The sequence below is a fragment of the Crassostrea angulata genome, chromosome 2 (genome assembly GCF_025612915.1).
Source record: "Crassostrea angulata isolate pt1a10 chromosome 2, ASM2561291v2, whole genome shotgun sequence".
Taxonomy (NCBI): Eukaryota; Metazoa; Mollusca; class Bivalvia; order Ostreida; family Ostreidae; genus Magallana; species Magallana angulata.
Window position 1 is genome coordinate 69,503,017 of NC_069112.1, and position 25,337 is coordinate 69,528,353.

At 33.3% G+C, this 25,337-nt stretch overlaps 1 protein-coding gene across 1 annotated transcript; it reads right to left on the minus strand.

Moving 5' to 3' along the window:
* Positions 1-353: 353 nt before the first annotated feature.
* Positions 354-25,337, minus strand: LOC128173565 (fucolectin-like). The gene is made up of 4 exons (XM_052839268.1): positions 25,212-25,337; positions 18,366-18,420; positions 8,488-8,724; positions 354-568 (listed from the first exon to the last, which is right to left on the minus strand). Exons 1-4 carry the CDS (start codon positions 25,335-25,337, stop codon positions 354-356), a joined length of 633 nt encoding a protein of 210 aa, XP_052695228.1.

Sequence of the window (25,337 nt, forward strand, 5' to 3'; positions counted from 1 at the left end):
CACAATTTTAAATGTTATATTATCTGCACGGGGCAATCAAAATAAGTTCTGGTTTCAAAATGTCTTCAATGATTTCAAATCTAAAAGACTCCATTAGAAAAAAATTATATAATTGCGCCCATATAATATATTATTTTGTTGTGTAAATAATTACCATAAATAAGCCAGACATGTAACATTAAAAGCAAAAACATATAGAGGTATAATAGGGCAACACCTGTAGAATTTTAACTTGAAGCGATTTGAAAAGTCACATTAAATAAGAACAGATAATCAAATCCTCAGGATGCGCAAACATATACATATATCAGAAGTCGGCAACATTTCAGCTTAGCCATCGGCTTTAATGAATGTTAGACGGGGACGCCAAACACGTCAACCTCACAAAGAGTGAGAAAATCAGTTGTCTTGGAGATCTTGACGAATCTCCCCTGTGGTGACGTCAGACAGTCGATGACGACCAGTTGTGACGCGGTACCGGGACCATCAAAGTAACCACAGGGAGTGTTGACATCAGATTCTGTCAGCCCTACAGTGACGGTAACATCATGCAGCCAGTGTGACACATCTAAATAAAAGTCAAATAACATGTGTAAACTAAATGCTGTTATCTTTTGTCTTGTAGGCCTAATGATCATAATAATATGCACAATATAATTATATATTAATATATCACAGCAAAAGCCTTGCCGAAGTGTTTTCCCTAGATTACACTTTCCTGTACTTGTTTTAATTTTTATTGTTTTGCATGATTAACCCATACAAAAAGGCTCATAAGAAGCAAAATATGATTATTTTGTTTTTAACGTAAAAAGAAAAGGTTGAAATTTTCTGTGATAATAAAGAAAAATGTGATCAATAAGAATGATTTAAGTTTGACGAGATCTTGCTTTGGCAATTCTAATATTGTTACGGGTCATAATTACAATGAATGTACCTAATATTGACAAATACATTTGTTGAAAGTTAATATATGTTAAGCAGATTAATTGTAGAATGTGGCAGGAATAAGTATGCTAATTCATTTTCTTTAGCGGGTTAAGTTTTTTTCTGCAATGATGGCTACCTTAAGAACCTGCATGAATCTCAAAAAAGATTTTATATTATGACACATACATATTTACATCTATCTTTTAACAAATTAAAAAATTGATTGTAAAAAGTTGGTAAAATCCACTTAAGTGCTGTAAATGTACATTATGTACATCAGTACGTTATCTAAAAGTAACAGCCAGATCGTCTCCTATTGGAATTTGAGTCTGACATCATCTTGATTGCTTTGTGCAGTCCGTTGTACAATGTATTATGAAGGTCGCTGTACATGTAGGTTTCGACCAATCAATGAACATGTGCGTGTAAATTTCAGTATTGTTGTTTCTATAGAGTTATTAATTTACTATTAGTTTTAATATAGGGAAAAATACTTGGCGGATGTAAATATATTATTATCGTTGTAAATCCTTGATATTACGTGCTACTTTCAACTATCTTGATAACTACGGGAAACATTATTATGTCGTAGACTTTTGTTACTCTAAGCAGTCTAATTGAGGCCCCACTATGCATTTGCCCTATAGTAATCACTCTATCATATTCTCTGCGGTGACTTTACGTCAAGTTTCTATGTGAAAGCTCACTGCATAATCCTCGTCTTGACTTTTTTTCTCCTCTTTGACTTAATTCCTGTATACTACACAAATAAATAATCCATGTTTATTACAAAGAAACGAAATGCATGGACTGGATTGCTAAAGTCAAGGGTTAAGGTCAAGGCAAAGTTCTCTTAAAAGATTTTTGATATTTTAGATATTGTATGTAATGTTTTCTATGACAATCGTAGGAAACAACCTAGACGTAACGCTTTTATATTTCAATAATTTACAAAAACAAAGATCTGAATAGCTCACATTATTATAACTACTTTGTAATAACAGCCTTATAACCTATAACTAATAGCATATAATTGCACAGGATTTTATAAATTAAGATATCGTGCTAAACCTGATATTATTTCTACTTTATGAATCTAACTGTATGTTTGCTACAAACCCACCGCCATTTAAAAGTTCTTATATATTATGACAATGTGTTGAAATTCTACTGAGAAATTTTAACTTTTTTTACTTGCATTGCGTAGTAGCCAATAAATTTTTTATCAGTAACTTTACACTAAACAATCGCGCAATAGTAATTTCTGTATACAAATGTGTAAACTGTCTGCAGAACAAACAGTTATGGATAACTCCCCTCCAAATATTGCCAAATAAAAAGGCTGTGGAACTGACTTGAAATTGATTTATGTTTATAACATTTATCAAAGCTCAGGGGCTATATCCACCCCCTCTTTATCAACTATTTACAAATTATTGAAATGTCTTGTATATGGTTTAATCCTTATCCCTTAACCATATAACTTTTTGATATCCCTTACCCATATATATTCCCGTTGATCATGTCAAGACGCAATTCAGACATAGCCCCTAAACCTGGGGTCATCACCTCACCCTTCACCCCACACTCCAACAAACTCAAAAAGACTAAGTATCTTGAAAACATGCATTCTTCATCAATTATATTTTTTTTTCTGTTTTTATGTTTTATGGCATATCAAATACTATGTATATCATGATCCTTTGAATGGTTTTGACCCTCATGAAACGGAAAAAAGGCTGACTATCTTGAAAACAGTTGAGATTCATCTTACCGCCTACACTGTAGCCATATATATTCATGTGTTTTTATGTCGGGGGCATCAAATGGTGTAATCCCGAGGAGTTGCCAAATAGAAAATGATAAAATATTTTAATGATTATGAAGATCCACATGTCTATTAATCTATTTTTACTCCTATTTCAATATTGATTCTTCAGATTGACAATGATAAAAATGAATCCCACCACATGACATACCTAATCAAAAAATTAAAATGTCAAGCATTAAATTCCGGGGAAAATGGAACATTAATGTGTTATAGACAGACAAACACAAATACATTCAAACACACAGACAGACGAGTATATGACGTATACTCCCAATCTCATTTGAAGCGGGGGTATGACAATTCCAATCCTATTCCAAGAGATGGTTTTGCAACTGAAATATATTTTGTTTTTGAAGAAAAAAACCCTACAGTATTGATTATACCCAACCTAACACCAGAGTAAACACCATCTGAACCCTGGGCTAACATTTGAGGTTTTCCTTGGATTAACTATAGGTTTACTTCTTAAGAATTTGTGTCCACTTTGGGTTTACTCGGGATTTGCGATTGGGGTCAACTAAACGGGGTGTTGCTAAAACGCGGAACGGAAAACGGAACGGAGAGCGGAACAGAACAGAAAACGGAAAATCTTATCTAATGTTATTTACTTTATAGATTTGTGTATCATGCTAAAACAGATATCCTTTGTCTAATATTTATTTTTTTTGAAAGATTATCAATCCGAGATTATTTATTCAAGAATAATTATTTCCCCAAAATCAACAGTACATGCATTGACCACCATACCCTGTCCTAAAATATCATCGATTCACATTTTGCTTAATAGCTCGATATTTTTATGTACCTCAGGGTTCAAGCGATGTTCTCTCAGAAGCATGAACATTTTTCATGATTTCTTCTTTAAAACGTCCTTTCTAGCTCATTAGCTTCAATACACAGCTGAAAATAAAGAAGTCTACAGGGTTTTGCATTTCAACTGACCCGAATGATAACGTTGAAAAATTGTGCGAGGTATTCTGAGTGACCTACGAATGGAGAAAAGATGTCAACATTTCCCATTATAAATCTCCGTAAGAAATCTGTTTTCGATCCTCTGAATTTTTTCGATTAAAAAAATGATAATGTGTCAATGAAGTTTTCTTGGGTATTTCCCGTTTCATCTGAATTAATTGCATCTTTCACAGGTATGTATATTTTGTTTTTAAAAATCGTCCAAATGTGTTGTATAACTATTAATATTTTGGGATCAGCACACCATAGTCCCAATTCATAAACGGAAAATCAAACCAGGCAACGTCTAGATCTCTATATTCAGATCTTATGTATATAGCTGCAGGAATGAACAACTGTCAAGTAATGCAAACGTATTAAAAAATTGCACTGCTTAAAATACTAATTTCACTAAGTACCGGGTATTATTAACGGTACAAAATGTAGAAAACAACGCCGATATTAGAGGAAAAATAAAACATTACATAAAATCCACAACGTTATTGGTCCAATTAAAAGATGACACTTTTTGGTAAAATGATATTTACAATAGCGGGACATGTTTGCAAATAGAAGATGCAACAAGACTTCGTAAAGATGATCATGGATTTCGTCAGTGGTACTTGTATATAAACACTTTGAAAATAGTAAGATTTTATATAATACGAACAATTTAGATATCCATGTACTCTCTTGTATTCCTACGCCAAAGTTTAACTTCGTTCAACCAAAAGCTCGGCTGTCTCCGTAAATCTTCGACAAACAGAGAGGCTCTCTTGCTTGTCGGAGATTAACGGAGACAGCTAAGCGTCTGGTTGAACGAGACTGGAGTTCAATATCAATATTGCTTTGATCCATACACTTTTTAGAATTGTTTCGATTGTTAATACATAGTTTAAAATCTATCTTTAAATATTACACAACATGATTCATATGGGGTTTCTCTTAATTCTTGTCTGAAAAGTCTAATTATAAAAAAAGTGCGTAATTTTAAAAAAAACTAGAAACTAATTGCCACGCAAGATAAGTTAATTTTAAGATAAATGATAATCGATAAAATCAACTCCCGTCAGTACTTTGATTTATCTTACTATCCTACTGCCTGTAATTCCCGCCCCTTGTACATGTATATTTTGAATACACATGTACCGTCTGCTTTCTGATCGGGGTTTACTTTTTGTGTCCACTATGGGTTTACTTTTGGTTTACTCTAATAAACCCGGAGTAATCCCAGAAAGTAAACCCAGGGTTTAGTTGGGGTTTACCTTCTGTTTGGTTTGGTCTGATCGATACTGTAGGATGGGAATAAAGGTGTATCATTCTAACCGTATATAGTCAATAAATTTAACTTGAGTATATGTTATTGATCCCCCCTTAAAAAATTCGGGAACTCTAACAGACACCAACAATCGTATCTGGATAAATCGTTTATAAATTCTTTAAAGTCAGAAAAATTGATATTGTTTATATTTTTTTAAAAGAAAAATTGTTATTTTTACCAGTTAATATTAAAACCACCATTTATATTTCATTAGAATTTTGACCATTATGTTAATTATGAATGTTCGGATTTTTTGTTGTTGTTTTTTTCTTGTTTTTAGCTCACCTGAGCTGAAGGCTCAAGTGAGCTTTTCTAATGACCTTTGTCCGTCGTCCGTCTGTCCGTCCGTCCGTCTTTTCACATTTTAAACTTCTTCTTTAAAACCACTTCGTCAATTATACATGTAACCAAAGTTGGCACAAAGCATCCCTTTAGAAAGGTGATTATAAATTGCAGAAATGAAAGACCGATCTTTATTTAAAACGGAGAAAACCTCGAAACTGTAGAAAAAGGGGGTGCATTTTAAAAAAATCTTCTTCTCAAGAACTATTGAAGCAAATTCAACGTAATTTTGGAAAAAAAAAGCCTTATGGAAAGGAAATCATAAATTGCAAAAAATTATTGGCGAACTCTGTTTCAATTTTGAGTAATTAACGAAAATAAAAATAAAGAGATAATCGCTGTCAATCAGTTTATAACTTCGGGTTCGGTATTCCATATCGAAAACGAAAGTTCATTGTGTAAGGCAGCCAAGTTTGAATGTTGACGCATCGTAAACGGGTCAAACTGACAAAGATGTATTTGCTTGTTGTGCAACAGTTTACATGCGAAGGAATACGTGAAACAAGCTAAATATATTTGTGCCAATTTAGTGAAGTCAATTGAGATTCAATCTTTCGATGCGTTGACCATTTCACTCATGACCGTGGTTTTACGTTGTTTTGAATTTCGTTTATGCTTTTTGACTTGAGAGGAAATAGTGCCTGTATTTTGGGATTTTATGTATTAAATCAAATATAGACTTCGGTAAATTAGACAGTTAATATTTAACCTGCGCAAAACTAGCATAATTTGATGCACTAACAGCATATCATATTATAAATACTATACATTTTATTGGTAATTCGGTACGATCTCTACGTTATGGTTGATTATAATACAACGTGTTTTGTTAAGATGCTCTGCATTTTTAGTCTAAACGGAGATTGTTTTTGCTGCTAGAAATATATAGGTATATATATATATATATATATATATATATATATATATATATATATATATATATATATATATATATATATATATATATTATGAAAAATGAATTGTGCTCTTTCTTTGTTAAGTGCATGTTTCTTCTGTTTTAATTGTTTATTTACAATTTTCTCTTTACTTATTTTCAGCTGAGTCAAGTTTCGAATTTTAAGCAAGATACAGAGCTTTGCTCCCAGAACTGAGGTCATGCTTTTGTTCATTCTGAATAGGAAATACCAAGTTTAAAAATCTTAAGTTGAATGTAATTAACTCATGTGAACAAAAAATTGACTCAAACCAAACAGAATTGTGAGTTCTGTATCTTGGTTATAATTCTACGATTGACACTGAAATTTTGATTTATCACTAGAAATGTCTCACTAAACGTTAAATACTTGTACAGAAAAAATTAAAAGGATAATATGCTATTACAACTTTTTGGGGCCACCTTCTTATGCGATGAATCTACACCAACGTTTGTGGTTATTCAGACACAATTAAATTAAAACGATCTCTTTAAAACAGTTTAAAACATTTCTGTTACGGGGATAAATCTATTATCGCTATTCTTAAGAAAAAATTACAGCGGAAAATCATCTTGATTTGTGGCCATTTTTTAATGTAATCTTGAATAAAGATGAAAATAAAGTGTGGGCCTTAGTTAAATAAAGCGATATGCCTGTCAATACATTGCAGTCTGAGGCTCATTGAGGGGGGGGGGGGGTTAGACCTTATCAGAAATCTTGACAAGCAAAAAAAAAAGAATTTGAGTGTGGCTATGTCTAACTTTGCAAAACAAAGTGTGTGGGGGTGGGTAGGGGGGGGGGGGGAGAACCCCTTACCCCTCCACCCAGTTCCGACGCCTATGCATTGATTATACATGTAATAGCTCTTTAACATATTACATGACAACATTTTTCATTCGAGTGTATTTATCGATCAAGTGAGTAAGGTTATAAAACATAGCACGAGTTCACGCCTTGTAAACAACAATCGTTTATAATGTGGAAGACCAATTGAATATTTCAATGTTTTTAATTGAGCACCTTGAGGTACACTTTTCCTCTTTCACATATAGGAATCTTTTTTAATAAAATACAATAACTAGCTAGTACAATTTAGTTGAAGATGAATATGTACCTATGTGCATATTCTCATATATAATTTGATCGTTTTATAAAGTGAGGGGGCAGAACTGAAATAAAGAGAATTGGAAGTTAAGAGTGTACCCCTACCAAAATGTTGTTTTCTATCTTGCATAGAATCTTATTTTTGGTAAAAAAAGAAAAAAGAAAAAAAAAGGGTTCATTGTCTTAGAATAAGTGTAGGAAAATAAGTGTAAAATTTGGATACAGTTTATTTTATGGTATTCTGTTTTTGTTTTTCTACCGAGGGGCCATATGGCACAATATCCTTTGAACACCTATATAAAGCCACTGTTACTCAGGTGAGCGATGTGGCCCCGTGGGCCTCTTGTTTTTATTTGTGTGTTGAAAAAGAGAATTTATCTTGGGGGAACTAATGTCATTTCAACTATCATTTACTTATCAATATGACAATTTTTCAGAAGGTTTTTGTGCATCTAACCGATATCCCATTTCATAATTCCAAAGAAAATTCAGTTCTAGGAGTTTTTGGAACCATTTCTTTTGTAAAAAAAAAAAATAGACCCACCTTTTTTACCCCAAGGGTTAAAATAAAATTTCAATGACCTTATACATCAACATGACGCCTCCAATTATATGCCAGGAGTTGGTTTGGCCTATGCATAAACTAGTTAATTTATTTACACCACATTTTTTTGAAAACAAAATAAACGTCACTTTTCAGCATTTAATTAACCCCTTGGCCGAAAATTAAATTTCCGAAACCTTATTGCACATCTATAGGCCACCCTAATCATGATTAAGATAGATACTGTGTAAAATAAAAGAGGAATTTAAAGAGTTTTGGATATAACAAAATAGTAAATCAATATTTTGGGGGCTTCATTCGATCGAAGCTATGAACCAATTAACTAGAATTTAAACAACATTCTCCTCTACATTTGCTATACTTCGATTCTGTAATGTTGTTGTTAGATACGCTTACCTGTTTAAATGTCTATTTCTTTGTTAAGTATCCTTACAGTTGTGATGTTATACATATTTAAAGTTTGGATATAAAAAGCAAAATCAAAACTTGCAATATTGTTACTGTTTACACCTACCTCCGTATTGATCTATTCCTCTGTTGAGTATTCTGACAGATGTGATGTTATACACAGCCTGCAGATCCACCCTCCACCACGGATTACTGTCGCCATGATCTGTGTATGCACACTTGTCTACACCAACGTTTGTTCCTCTGTTGCCATCCACTGCATTCGTGGCGTTATAGTCTCTATACGTTGTTGACTGTGTGGCAGGTTTATCTATTGCGAGGTTCGATAGAACTGTCAACGATATTACAATAAATAATAATATTTGCGTGGTAAGGATATGAGGATAAAATTAACTCAATAGAGAAATAGCCGTGATATTGTTATTAAACTGAACTTAAATGTAATATATATGCCATTAACTGCCGCAATGGGCATATATATTTAATAGTAAGATGACGACTGTTCGGCAGGTTTAACTAATGCGAAGGTCGGCAGAACTATCGGCAATAATACAGAGAAAAATGCCAATGTCTAGTATTGACTTCAATGTTTGTTAATCAAAAATGAAGCCGATTTGCAAAATTTTGTTTCATTTCATTTCTTTGGAAATATAAAGCTATAGACTATAGAGACTTTCTTAAATGACTTCATATTAAATATGACTTTAGACATTATTAAAGTACACACACAAAATTATTTTGCATCCAAACTATGTCAACATCTATTCTAAAATTTACTGGCATTAGAGTGAAACATTTATGAATCTTTTTTTATGGAGGGTAATCGTGTTCAAAAATCCAGACATGTAAACTTGTAAATCCGTATATGCAATCATGTAGGTATGTGAGCATGAGTATGAATGAGTGTTATTTTGATCGTGTAACCTATAAAACACAGAAATAAACACTTTAGAGTTGACCCCGCAGGCCTTCAATCGAATTTTTCCTACAAATGCTTAATTGCAGCTGTAAATGCTGTCTGTTATTTACATGTAACCTGCCACTATAATACACACTTTCTATCTGTAGTCTCAGCATTTGTATATCAGTTTTCCGAAATAGCACGGCTGACATGTTACAAATCAACAAATGTAAAATCTACAAGTTTGTCGAATTTTGACATGACCATATATTAAAACAGTAGCGTGAACGATAGAAAATGCTAGCTGCAGGTAAAGACATGCCGAAATCGCCGGAATGGGGACGGAATAAATTAAAAAATATATATTAGGTAGTCCTAAAATCGTATCATCTCTGGATAACAACCTTTCGTAGGAAGTATGATTTTTTTTTAGAGAATACTATACATATGCGCACAGGATAACCAAATACAATGCAATATTATGTTTCCTCTCAGCCTTGAAGCCGTACCTTATTACATGATCAATGAATACTTATCCAAAGTTCTTATCCATGCGCAGGGTACGATTTCACCGCGTGGATGGTAGTCCAGGGCACAGATGTCAGACATTGTAATATTTATTTTAGAAATATGATAGTTTTCTATACTACAATAATAATTATTATTGTACAGAGAATTGTCTCATTATCGCAAACAATATTTTTAACATCATCCAGCTGCTTGTGCTTCCCTCTCCCCAATGCTCTCGAGAAAAAATAAAGCTGATTTCTAGTGGTATTAAGCATTATATAAAAATAACATGAAGTTTGATGACCAAAAAACGTAAAATTGTATTATAACGAACACAACAAACAACCATATTTCACAGTATTAAACCATTTTTAGATTTTTCTCTCATTCATTTATAATCTCCACATTCTTATATACTAATGTTCCTAATAGATTTCTATTGAAAAAGACACCAATAATTTTAACGTTTTGTACGTAAACAAAGATGAGTTAGAACTATTTTAACAAGACCTTGGACTTTCGGTTGGACGAAGCCTTCTATTTCTTGCGTCAAAACAAGTTATAAATGACGCGGTTTCAAGAGAAATATGCACCTTCTTCGTAGTCTTTAGCTCAAAAGCCAGACAAATCTTGTTGATTTCAAAACGCCATGACTGAGTGGCCAGCAATTAAATAGACATGCCTACGTCACATCGCTGTTTCACACAACTACCCAAAGTCGAAGCTCTTGTTGAAATGGTTCTATTTTAACATGCATGTGTTTTTATGAATTCATTCCTCAAAACCTGTTGCACTATTTGATTAGATAAATAACTATGTAAAGCACACCATCTATTGTAAAATTTAAGTTCTAAAACATCATCATGACAGAATTATGATTATAACACACTTTTATCTACATAAATATTACCATGTGTCTTAAATCAGTAATTATATCTTCTGTCCTGGCAGTTCTGCATTGAAAACCATTGAGCAATATAATTACATGTCATTTATTTTGCACTGATAACTGTCTTCTTTGTTACAACTACATGTACAGGCTTCCATAGTTATCATAATATTCTGATGTATATTTATTTATATCATATACCTAGTAGTGTATCATCCCTGATACACGGGTTTTGGACTAGGTGAGACAGCAACAGAAAGCTAGGGCTGTATTGCCCTCGGGCTAATATTTTTTTGTCTCAGCCCGTCGTCAAGAGGATGTATATCCCTCAAATTTAAAAATCGCTAATTCCCAAATATCTTTGCTTTCAATAAAGACTAGTTTGTAAAATAACGATAGAATAACAAATAAATAATACAAAGCATCACCTTACACGTCTGAATATTTTTATTTATTGCTGAAAATTGAAAAACAATACATCAAACATAACGCCAAAGAGTGATATGTATCTAAGCAAAGGGAGGTAACCTACAAGACGGTTGTGTATTCAGAACAATAGTACGCTTTATTATCCCATCGCTACTGTGCATGTGTGTATCTATATGTATGTGTGTGTGCACTATTTCAATCAATTTTCTAGTAAATTAAAAAAAAAATTCCAATAAATTTTCCTCAACCTTTGAACAAATATGCCTTTTTATAAAAGATTAAAACAAATGATATGTCATATTAAATGTTCAAATTTTTATGCACAAACTTAGATACCATTGTAAAGGAGGGGGCATACATTACGACAAAAATCGTTCAAAACTAAAAATATTTATCATAGATTGCACACTTCTGTAAAATAACAAAAAAAAAATGAATGTGCCTTTCTAAACAATTAATACTATTACAAATTGTTATTTCATTAAATTCATGTCATAAACAACTTTGTATACGAGTTATCAATCACCTAGAGCGAAAGTAGCGTGACAGAACAACGTTACGGTGAGTTAATAGAGTTAATAGCTTGATGTGTGTTTGAATGTTTGTTATTATCCCCTCGCGCAACTTGTTGCGAAGGGGATATAGCATTGCTGCTGTGCATGTATGTGTGTGCGTTCAGCTTTGAAGCAAGTTTAAAGAAAAACTTTTGCACAGATAATTATCAAACTTCGTATACGTATTTGGCATGGTAAAAGGATAAAGCCTGATAATTTTCAAGTCAATTAGTTCAGTACTTTCTTATATATAGTAAAAATAACACAGTTTTATACAGAAATTTATGTACGACTTGACAATAACTATTTCCGCTTCACTTCTGTAAAAACAAAGTGAAAGTAAGCAGTTCAAATCAATATTTTTTTATATAGATCTAGTACATGTAAAGAAATGATTTTTTTTGATTTAGATCTAGTTCAGGTAAAGAAATAGTAGTTTTTGTAGTAATGGAGGGTTAATAGAATGTGATCTCCTCATTTACATAACTACATCTTACTAAATAATGCATTCCCCACACAATAGAGAGGTTAAGCAAACCAACGTGTACGTGTACATGTAGAAAGGAAAATATGTGCATTACGTCATCAGTTTGTGTAATGACGAATTTCTACACGTATGTTCCCAAATGAAAATACGTGTAAATTGCAAAAGTACCCATAAGGTCAAACTTGTAGCTTCCGTTTCCCTGTTGGCTTTTTATTTTAACCATTATGTTTATTTTTCGTAAGCCTGAATATTTAATGCGAATATTGATAAGAAAAAAACATAAATTTTCATTTAAAATTAATATGTTATTGGAGTTTTATGCACCAATTTTCATTTCAAATTAATATGTTATTGGAATTTTATGCATCTATCTCTTACTCCGAAACATGCAATGGCTCTGTTATGTTATTCATCTGTGATAAACAAAAATATACATATATATATAAACAATGATATATAATAAAATTAACACATTCTCCATTTTCGAATGTGAATAGATTTCTCAGCTACGTAGAAGAGGATATCTAGAATTACATAAAACATTTACACGTACAGGTACATGTTACAACTAATAAACAAGAAAAGTAATGTGAATTGGTACGCGTAGTTCAAACTTGTAACCTACATGTACAAGTACGCGTACCCGTTGCTCCGCTAAACCTCTCTAATAACTCAGGTCGCGAGGGGATACTCCGCATAGCGATGCCCTTGTTTAATATCAAACGTCATTTTGATTATGGAGGATATAGAGAAGGATGGAACGATACTTAATATTAGAAAACCAGAGATTATACTGTAAAAATTTAGTGATTTAAGTAATGGACGCGCTTAGGAACGTTCTCAAACAAATTGCTATAATAGTATGGAATTTTTATGAATGGAATCTTAAAGGAAACTTACGAAATCCCATTGAAGGAATTTGACCCATTACGACGTTGTGAAGGATGGAAGTTTCTCTCTCGATAATTTTGAATTCAAGAAGATAGTGCTTCATTTCAGACGATAGACTCTCTTCTACTGTATTTTAAACGAAAATGGTTTGTCGACAAATCTGACAACGAACGAACAAGTTTTGTAAATCCGAACAAAAAATCTATAGCTTCTTCATAATAAATTATATTCCTTATTTGGAATTTGAATAAAAGTCTTTAATTTTAGATATATGATATAAACAACATCACACTGTTGTTCTGATCTCGTCCCTGGTACATTTTGTATCAGCCCTCGGATGGTATCGACCGATACCAACCGTTCGGGCTCAGATTCCAGGGCCGAGATCATAACAACAGTGTAATTTTCTTTATATCCATGAGGAGTGTGGGTGGGGGGGGGTGGGGGGATTCAGAGTAATTCATGTAATTGTGTTTGAAAGGAGGGGTTAGGGTCCGAGGTTTATTTTTGGTAATTTTACTATTTATGTTATTTAAAGAAATTTTCTAGGGGGGGGGGGGGGGGGAGATGGTCTGAATCCATCACTTCCACACCTTCTCTAAATCCATGCACACAACAATGTTGGCACACGTAAGCAAAATTAATCTAAAGTCGGCAACCGCCGAGGGACGGAGCATTATTGTATTTGTTTGTAATTATTATATAGAACATAATTTCTTTGGCATGAAATGTTAAGATTAATGATTAACTTAAAAAAATGATTCACATGCAAACAGTTCAACCCAAAATCTTACATAAAAGGCTTCCCGTGTGTATTATTGGATGGAATCTCATCCTTAATAAAAATAATTATTTTTAAAAAATACTAGAAATTGTATGAGGCCTTCATTTTTACTAAAACTGGTGCTTTAAAAAAAAACCAGTGTTATTTAGGGGCAAAAACTTGGTGCGGGTATTCCTGTCTTATGACAGCATCTAGATGTTTATATTCATTTGTTTTACATGATAAGGAATTATTCCGGATCCCCCAAACATTAACGTGTATATATATTTTTTATTTAATTGTTTAATGGAAAGTGTTAAAATTTTATAATAAAAGTCCAGAAATTTGTTAAAATTCTGTGCATATTAATAACATGTATATTAAAGAGAAAAAGTATAAACTATAGTCATGATTTGAAAATGTACACATAAAAAATGTACAATGATATTCATAGGTGCCAAAATATCTTGAGTTATTCAAACTAATATGATTCATGTTGATGATCTATGTCCAGGTATGTTAACAAGAAAGTATCTTTTAAACAAACTACTTTCCTTGGTATCTAATATGGAAATAAAGTCGCTGTCATTGTTGGAAAATACAAAACCAATGTTCGCGGGTTATGTTTTATTTACTGAAATTTTTCCTCAATCTATAGCCTGGAGTAAACTAGCTACAGATATGTAGCCCCCGGTCTGTAAAAAATCAGATTTGAGACATGTTAAAATGTGAGAAATTACGGTACACGAAACTAAAATATTCATTAAGTGGAAATCAAACGAAAGGAAAATGAACCAAACTTGAAAGAAAAGTCAATTTAGAGACCTTTGTAATGAAACAAAACAAAAGTAAACTAGAGGTACTGTGAGCAAGCTCACAATTGATACCCCCCGCTAAGAAAAAAATCATAACGGATGTATTTTTGCTATTATAGAAAATATTGGATGAATCTATTTCACTGTCCATTTTCTATAAATAACAACTGCTTTATTTTTGAAAACTGTTAATTTTAAGCTTCTAATATTTCCATTAATACAAGACATGACACACAGACAGAATTTAGCTTTTTTGAAACAATGACCTTAAACTTTCTCAATTGACCTTAGGCCAAGGTCATGACAAGCCCTTTAATCATAAGCAATCTTTGTGTGAAGTAAGAACTTCCAATGTTTCCCCATAAGAAAGATATGGACCGGACACGAATTTTGCATTTTTTCTGTCAGTGACCTTGACCATGCCCAAATGACCTTGGGTCAAGGTCATGACACACCCTTAGGTCATAAGCAATCTTTGTGTGAAGTAAGAACTTCCAATGTTTCCCCCACAAGAAAGATATGGACCGGACACGAATTTTGCACTTTTTCTGCCAGTGACCTTGACCTTGACCGAATGACCTTGGGTCAAGGTCATGACACACCCTTAGGTCATAAGCAATCTTTGTGTGAAGTAAGAACTTCCAATATTTCCCCATAAGAAAAATTTGGACCAGACACGAATTTTGCATTTTTTCTGCCAGTGACCTTGACCTTGCCCAAATGACCTTGGGTCAAGGTCATGACACACCCTTAGGTCATGAGCAATCTTTGTGTGAAGTAAGAACTTCCAATGTTTCCCCATAAGAAAGATATGGACCGGACACGAATTTTGCACTTTTTCTGCCCTTGACCTTGCCCGAATGACCTTGGGTCAAGGTCATGACACACCCTTAGGTCATAAGCAATCTTTGTGTGAAGTAAGAACTTCCAATGTTTCTTCATAAGAAAGATATGGACCGGACACGAATTTTGCACTTTTTCTGCCAGTGACCTTGACCTTGCCCGAATGACCTTGTTCAAGGTCATGACACACCCTTAGGTCATAAGCAATTTTTGTGTGAAGTAAGAACTTCCAATGTTTCTCCATAAGAAAGATATGGACCGGATACGATTGCACAGACAGACGGACAGACAGACGGACGGACTGACGGACAAGGTGATTCCTATATACCCCCCCAAACTTTGTTTGCGGGGGGTATAATGAATGCCTTGATTACATTTGTATAACTTTGAATTCAGTCTTTCTTTCAGATGTCGAGAACAAACACGATTTTTTTTTAAATGGTTATATTTGAGTTTATAAAATTTATTCTTAAGTAAAAAAAAAATCGACTGTCTCTGCCATTTTGGCATCGTATCCCCGGGAATCATAATTTTAGCAAACAAGTTGCACCTTCTTTGCCTAATTTCGGAGGAAGATATGTAAAGTTATTATAGATGTGTAAATTTTTCATCTATATTTTCAATTTAAACAAGAATAGAATTCCTGGGTCCCCCGCCGGTCAAGCAGTATGCTAGTATCGAGTCTATCGACCAAGGCTGATTTTCGAACTTGACCAAGGTATTAGTGGTATAAACATTTGGTATAAATTTAATGAAAATCCGTCAAAATTTGTAGGCATGAGAGCGCTTACAAGGTCAATTTTTGGATAAAACAGAGTCATTATTGTGGTCAAAGTCCCATAACTCCAACAAAAAGTATCAACCAATGCTGATTTTCGAACTTGACCAAGGTATTAGTGGTATAAACGTTTGGTATAAATTTAATGAAAATCCGGCAAAGTTTGTAGGCATGAGAACGCTTACAAGGTCAATTTTTTTATTAAACGGAGTCATTATTGTGGTCAAAGTCCCATAACTCCAACAAAAAGTATCGACCAATGCTGATTTTCGAACTTGACCAAGATAATAGTGGTATAAACATTTGGTATAAATTTAATGAAAATCCGTCAAAATTTGTAGGCATGAGAGCGCTTACAAAAAAGTGTGACGGACGGACGCACGGACACACGGACGGACGCCCGGCATTTCTATGTCCCCGCACCGCGTTGCGGCGGGGGACAAAAATTGATTCCCTCTTCATCGTGACCACAACGAATTCCTCAGGGATCATGATTTGAACAAACATACATATTTAGAAATATATACATTCCATAGAATGCTTCTTTGGCCGATTGGAGAAAACTTTCGGAAAATACTAACAAATTGTTAATATTGTCCCTGCATAGGCCGTTAACCTTTGTTTAGAATTGATTCCCCTTAACCCAGTAGTGCTTTGTTACATCTCTGGTAAGGATTAGCTTTGAGGTTCTAGAGAAGAACTCAAGAAAATGAGCATAACAAAAAGTGATAACAAAAGCTCACTTAGGTGGCAGGGGACATTTTTTTTATACAATTCATTGTAGCCAAGGAATGCATGTCTTCGGAACTCTGTAACTAGAATTTTCTCAGTTCCCATTCAGCACAAATACCTTTAATTCACTCTTTATTAGGCCAATCCCCAATTTCTGAAGAAAATTACTAATCAAAACCTGTAAAATTCTCAACAAACTGGTTTTATGAGATTTTGACCCTTTCATATTTTGCTAATTTTTCATGATTTTTCAGCTTTTTAGACCTCCCCCAGCTAATTCCCTGCAGAGGGTTGACCTTCCGTACCGCGTGCACGTTGCACTATCACATGTCACAAACTTACCGGTGTATAGTTTACAATGTCCCATCCACCTACTTTTCGTGTTTTTTAACCTCCCGTCTGTAACTTGCAATTTCACTGTGTAAAGTCAGCATAACAGTCATAGCCGCAGGTTTCGCATTTTACTTCTGATTCTCATGTACCTAACATAAAGGGCCTACATATTGCATATCAATTTCAACAAGAGACACTCCTCTAACTAATGATAATCATTAAAAATCATTTCATGAGTTTTAGCAACACGCATAAGCCTTCAAGTACAGCAATCAATTTTACAAAATTATTGACCGGGTACTTTATTCGAAACAGTCCCTTGCTACCTTTAGGCTTTCAGCTCAGATGAGCTTAAAGTAAGTTATGTAATTTGTTTATTTATTAATACATGTGTACATATTATAAAGTAATAAAGATTTTTAAAAAAATGAAACGAAAATGATTAAAGAGTAAAAAGAATGATGATGAACAAAAATATATCTTGAAATCTTTGTTTTTATTGCAATTTTTTAATCGTTGATATATGAACCCTCAAATATTTTCTTTGTATCTGAGTTGAAACAATCACATGAAAGAGTATTTGAATAAAAAATTAAATCATGGTAGACTGTTTTATGAATCAATGTATAAAAAGTGGGCGCTAATGCCATTCTTTCATCATTTTGGGTAATACTTATTTTTGACAAACACTCATCAGTATCTTTAAATGAATACATGTTAACTTTAACTGCCGTGCATCAGTATTGATTGTAATGTTCCATGTACAATAGGGGAAATAAGGGCAATTTCTTTAACGATTTAAGTCTTCTCTTTCAAAATAACCCCCCCCCCCCCCCCGAAAACAATAGCTCTAGGTGAAGGCGTAAAAATTTTATGATTTTGATACAAATTTCTTTCGGTATATTAAAATCAGAGAGAAGTAAAATACAAAGCACCTTTACCTCAAAGTCGTCTTTCGAATTACGGAATAACAAAAAGTTATTATTAAACGAACAAGAGGTACTAACCATAAATAAAAAATAAATAACGTAGATCTTTTAAGTAAAAACCTACTGTTCTTGCATATCCCCCGAGATCTTGAGAAGAATCCATTGGGGCAGTCCTTGTTCTGTAAAATTCGAAACGAGATTTTAAGGATGCTGGATGGTCAGATCTACCTAAACTTTCCAGATATGAATTGCCTACATATAATTTGTTTTTTAATCGATACATCTATTTAAAAACTATTATAAACGAGATATTATGCTTTAATCATAATCGTAACTTCTCGGGCCTTTCCGGCAAGATGGGAAAAACACCTCGAATGTATTGCCTAGGTGTCCATGACAACCCCCCTTTTTAAAAAACTTGATATAAATACAACACATTTTACGATCTGTTGAGATGTAAGCTAGACTTCATTAAAGTAAATAATATACCCTAAAATATAACACAGAAGCGACTTATAAGGCTGTCTAACCGATATATATTTTAATGGAAAGCGACTCCATTTTGTATGAAATTCTAACATCCGGTGATGTTAATACATTCGAGGTGTTTTTCCGAGCCTGCCGGAAAGGCCCGAGAAGTTGCGATTGCTTTAATCACAGATAAATGAACAGAGGAAATTCAAACTACATAGTTGATAGAGAAATTAAATAAAAAAAGGGATAAATAATACTCTTTATTTTATCTCCAGTAATTTCGCCAAGTCGATAAAGTATTTGCTGGTAAAAATTTGTGAAAACAATGCACTGTAATGCAGATTATCATTTCTTACCGTCTTCTGTTCCCTGAATCAACAGACTAACCCGATAGCGAACCCGATTGTAATAATGCAAAAAAAAACACCGATTAAATTTACAACACAATGTTTGACACTATTTTACAGATTGAACCTATTTGTTTGTTAGAAACAATCAAAGGAATGGTACAAAAAGATCACGATATTATTACTGACTACATACTTTCCTCGTTCATTCAGTACACACTGAACCCGATAACGAAAAATGTCAACCAGACGTTACAAAAGTATAAACTTGACCTGTAGTTTGACATTTTGAAGCTGTTCAGCAAATTTCATTTTATTCATCAAACGCATAAAGAATAAAAAGTGTGAAAAACTGAAGTGGGACAGACAGACAGACGGACGTAGAGGAAAGCTATAGTCCCCTCCGGTGAAACCGGCAGTGGACTAACAAACGAGTTCATGAAAATGAAGTATTAGAAATCGATTGGATAAAGCCATATTAAATGATATTGTGTTTCGCGAAAGCCATCTACAACTGATAATACTTAAAGCTGACATGAATTCATAAAAGCATTTGGTCGCCATATTAGTTTCGATCGCTGCTCTACTGCCACTGGGGTATATATACCGGTTGAGAAAGTTACGGTCGGTTGCTTTCCGATCGAGGCATTCACGTTGCACGGACTTCTAAATGCATGAACTACACATTGTAGTAAAATGTAGTAATAAAGAATAAAGAAAACAACAATCAATGAAATACAAAATATATTTATTCTTTGAAAGGATGTCCAAGGTATCCGTATCATTTTGCACAGACAGTGCTGTCTTACTTCGCATGCACATCGAACACGTGTGTAATTCATACAGAGTGCATAACGTCTGCATCTTCTTGAAAACCCCGGCGACACAACATCCAACACAGTAGCTAAATGATAGTTAATCCAAGAAAGTAACAACGTTTCCATCCGTTCCTACAAAACCTTCCCGTTGATAAAATCCATGCGATAATTGACATTGCACGATCTGCCACAGTGTGTGGTTTGCGCATGTGCGATGTTATAACATACACAGGAAAACGGTCTACAATTATCGAGGAATTTTCGAAGTATCTGCGCCTGGATTTCAGCCTGTCTTGTTTCGTCGTTTATTGGATATATCTTGCCAGTGCAGTGGTTGTCATTTTATTTTTGTTCAAAACGCGTTTTTACAAGTCTTTTCGTCCAAGGTGTATGAAATTCCTGAATGCGGTGAAGCATGAATAGTGCTCTCGGCCTTATATAGGGGGTGTGTAGCGATGAGCAGAACAATAGAAATCGACAACTAATATGGCGGTAGTCGGAGATAAAAGGGAAATAATGCGTATTTATGAATTCATGTCAGCTTTAAAGCTGAAAACCCCTCGTAAATAGCCACTGTCACACAGATACCTTGTATTTAAACCGTTCGATTTCGTTACACCCGATTGCACACCTGAAACTGTACCAACGTGTAGTATTCCTTTCGTGGTCTTAAAAATTTATGCATTTTATTCTTTTTTATGTGCATATTCTGTTTGTTAATTATATTTTGACCAGTTTCATTGATGTATTCTTCTGACTTGAAAAAAGTGCGTAACACTTGATAATGTCATCGCGACCGGGTAAGACTTTTTTTTCAAAAAGATTTAAACTATTTGGATATTTGGAATTTTGATAAAAATTCAGAAAATGTATATTCTCGCGATTTGATGCAAAACTTGAAACGCAGAAATAAAGGGGCATGGTCACGATTTTGGTCAAATTTTATTTTTCGGTTTTTATTATTTACAATGCTTTAGGAATGCATTTTTATCAATCAAATGAAATTTGGGTGCCAGTCGATAAGTTTTAAGCAAGATACAGGGCTCACAATTCTTCGTCATGTAAACAAGGCTCGTGCCCTCTTTTTGTTTACATAGGTTCAATTTACCAGTAAAGATCTTTTTCAAGCTGATACGGCTCTCTTTTTATTCATTTTAAGCATAAATAAACGATTAACACATTCATTTTAGGGCTAAAACTGGAATTTTCCTTCAATATTCAAAATTTAAACAAAATATTTGTTTACATAGGGAAGAATTGTAAGCTCTATAACTCGCTTATAACTCAACAAATTGTGGCTGCCTATTAAAAATGCCTTACTGGAGCATTATGAACATTAAAATAGAAATAACAATTTATGACCAAAATTGTGGCCATGCCCCCTTTATGTACATGTACTCATGTACAAAAAATGAATATACAGTATTTACTTTGAGAATTTGCTTTTTTCGGTCTGTTTTACACTGAAAGACACACATTAGTCTAAGATTATGTGGGGTGACATTCAAGAATAATCTTGCAAAAAGAGAACTTTTTTTTGCAACATACCAACTTGAACTGTACAGTTGCTTCTGCTTTATTCAATAAGTACATGCACTATTAATAATGCCGTAATGTCTGAGTTTGCGACAAATTACTTCAAAATTCAATGACGTATACAATTTCTGCAATGATATATTAAGCTTTTTATGCATTATATTTGTAGTTTAAATATAAATAAAATAAATGATCACTGTTTATGAACATGAGGATTTGGCATAAATTTTCAAAACTACTACAGCTTTCTCAAAGAAATTTTAGTTATGATTTTCAAATATATTGAAAGTCGTTAAAAAGAAATTGAAATAATCTAGAACAGTAAAATCACAAGATAATAAAAAATAATTGATAACTACATGTATTTAACTGTAAGAAACATTAACCCGATACCCGTAACAGTGCAGCTGCGAGGGTGTTTGATATTGCTTATAAGACATGGACCTTTTAGTTTATTATATGAGCTCCATCAGTGTGGTTGTGTAACATATATCAACAGCAGACAGTATTTAACGTTCATCAGCATCACAAATTTAATTTGTACGCCACGTTAAATGAACTGCACCTCGTGCTTTTACAACACCTCAATATATTAACATTACTGAGTGTAATGATATTAAACAAAATGGAATACATTCCCGAGACGTACAATATTTACCGAGGCGAAGGAGATGTACTTTTCGTGTAGCCAAATCACCAAAATGATAGAAACAACAAACAATAATTGTTTTATTATATGACTTTGAGAGAAATTGATACAGAGTAGATATATTTAGAATTAAAAAATATGAAGCAAAGAAGAACTTCATCACCCTTAAGTTTAAAGCCACAGCAGAGAAAAAATAAAATAAAGCTATATTTCATCGGACGATATACATAATTATAAAACCAATCGTAGCCTTTTAGAAACTTCCGATTACATAACTAGGAATTAATAAATCACACAGAGCTGCCAACTTTTGCGATGTTCGAGTAATACTTACGAATTGAGCGTCTAAAATACGTCTTATGATTTCTCTTTGTATTCTTCCCATTTCAATTTCGCTCGATCAAAGTTTGAAATACCACAATATGTATAGCTGATTATGTACAGTATTGACTGTTATGATTAAATATTTATGATTTTAACAGCATTTGCTCGTATTGTCGCTTATGTTTTTAAAGCAATCTTATTATTGTCAATGTGTTAAAGTAAATGAAAAGAAAACGTCTCAGTCGTCTAAAGCTTTGAAACGGAAAGCCAGTGACAATGAAAAAAATAATACTCCCTGGAAACGAACGCACAATGGGTTCAAAAATAAAAAGAACTACAAAATCGGAAATATAGAATGTTTTTATGCCAAGTGTGTGGTTTGTTGGGTTGACCCCACACGAAGGGCCCTTGTTAATTAAAACGATGAAACGATGAAATCAGAATGCCTAAAAATAAGCATTCTGATTTCATCGTTTCATGATTTCATCGTTTTAATTTACGTTCTTTATTATTGAACACACTCTTGAAATAAATATTGCAGACTATGCCACAAAAGACTTTCCTTACATGTTTCCCGACATAAAACTTTGTATACAATAATATTAGGGATATCAACGAGTACTAGACTATCGCTAGGTCAAGACGATCAGCGACTAATGTAATTTTAATGGGTTTTCATTTCACAACATATGTACCTATATGGCCTAAGAGGTGATTGGTGCATTTGTATAAACACATTACATAATCCTTAAGCTATTTCTACTTAACAGTACAATTTTGTATATTTCAAATGAGGTGAAGCTGATTTTGAGAGAGAAAGAGAGAGACAGACAGAGAAAGAGAGAATTTTTAAGTCGATTAATCGTTATAAAGTAAACAAGATATCTGAGAGCCAATGCTCACTAGTGATACCCCCGCTCTGATGTGAATATGCAAAATAAGCAAAGTCGACATTTAACAGAAAGCTGGCATCCTATTGGTACAGAAGTATATCCCACAATATGGTATGCCTAAACAAATAGTGTGTTAAAATGTCAAGCATCTGCGATAAATAGCTGCTGAGAAATCTTTGAGAAAAATTTGTTTGAAAATTTTGGCTAAAAAAAAGCAAAGTCGTCATTTCACAGGAAGTTGACGTCCGATTGGTACAAAAATATATCCCACGATATGGCATGCCTTAACAAACACTGTGTAATTTCAAGCATCTGCGATAAATAGTTGCTGAGATAAATGCGACAGAAATTTTTGTTACGGACGGACGGACAGACAGACAGACACACAAGGGTAAAACAGTATAAAAACGGTATAAAAATCTCAAACTTTTTTTCTGCTTAACGTGGCATTTTTCGTGTGAGGAAAAAAACCAACAGTTTTCTGGTTGTCTTTTTGTAACGTTACTAACACTCTGTTCTATCGGTATCTCTGACTTTTATATAAGTGGCTAACAACTATCTCTTTCGATTTTGTTGATCAAATAACCATTTTAAACAGAAGTACTAGGACAGATATTTACTTAAAAAGAACAATTGGCAATTCATCTAATTAGTTTTTCATTGGATTAGATGTTTGTATGATTAAAACACTTTAATCATCTCAAAGCGTTTGTTTGTATAATCATTAATCTTTATGATTAAGTTGGGGCAATGACTTAATTCGTGTGGAACAGGTCCCATTTGATTTGTCTAATATGATATGGAGATTAGTTTTGTGCAAACGTCACAAGAAAAAAGAAGAAGAGCTAAGACATTTCTAACGGTTATTTAGCTAACATATTTTTCAATATATTTTAAATCAAATACATTTAGTTCATGTAACTTTATTTTAAATGTTTTCAAGTTTAGGATAAGGTGTATGTAATAGTAGCATTAAACAGTTTCAAAGAAATTAACGAGTAATCGACCATCGTTCGACTTAGGGATCCGATTAAGCGACTACGCCAACCGAGTTAAATTTACATCCCTAATTTATATGGTATATATATATATATATATATATATATATATATATATATATATATATATATATATATATATATATATATATAATAGAAACTATTTATTAATAAAAACCATTCAACATACACTCATCTGATTAATTTGATCGTATAGTAGGAATATTTCTGAGTTTGATAAGAACCAGAATTAAATTATTCCGATCGCTCGCCCATTTACATAAGTTCTCCACCGCCTTTCATGTACTACTTTATCATTTCATATTGGTAGCTCTGGTTATCATATATATGAAATACAAACAATAGCATGCCTTCATTGTCTCTTCTGTGGTTTATTTTAGCCAAATTTTAAATTTAATTCAAAACTCAAAATGCGAACATACTCCTTTTTAATTTATATCACTATAAGACTATCATGAATATTCCTTCTTGATTTATGAATTGGGGTGGTCATAAAAAACCAGAAAGGCCCAAGAAAATGCAATTGACCTTAATCAATTTTATTTACGTCATCCCATGAAAACTCAGGAGCGGATCTGAAACTGAATATAGTAATACCCTATTTTAAACACCATAATTTAATGTCTCTTTACAGAGCACAAGTAAATTCGCTCTAAACAAACTAACAGTACTTGATTGTCTTTTTTCTAGAGGTAAAGAATTAAAGTTCATCGGCATTCATCCTTACTCGGTATAACTTATCCGTGCTGTCAAAGTTTAGTCTTTAAATTGAAGTCTTTAAGGTACGGTCTACATATAATTCGATACACAATATTAGGCCACGTTCAAATAATGAGGTGAATTGAACTCCATCTCAATTACATTTATATTTGTTCCAAGATTAAGGTCTTAATAAGAGAATAATACTTACAGCTCTGATTTCAAAATGTTCACATTGTGTAGTGGTATTGGAAAGGTTTGTGTGTCCACTGCGGAATCGACAAGTGTACAAACCGTCAAGAAAGCAAAGGTCAAAAGCGTTACAAAGTACATTCAT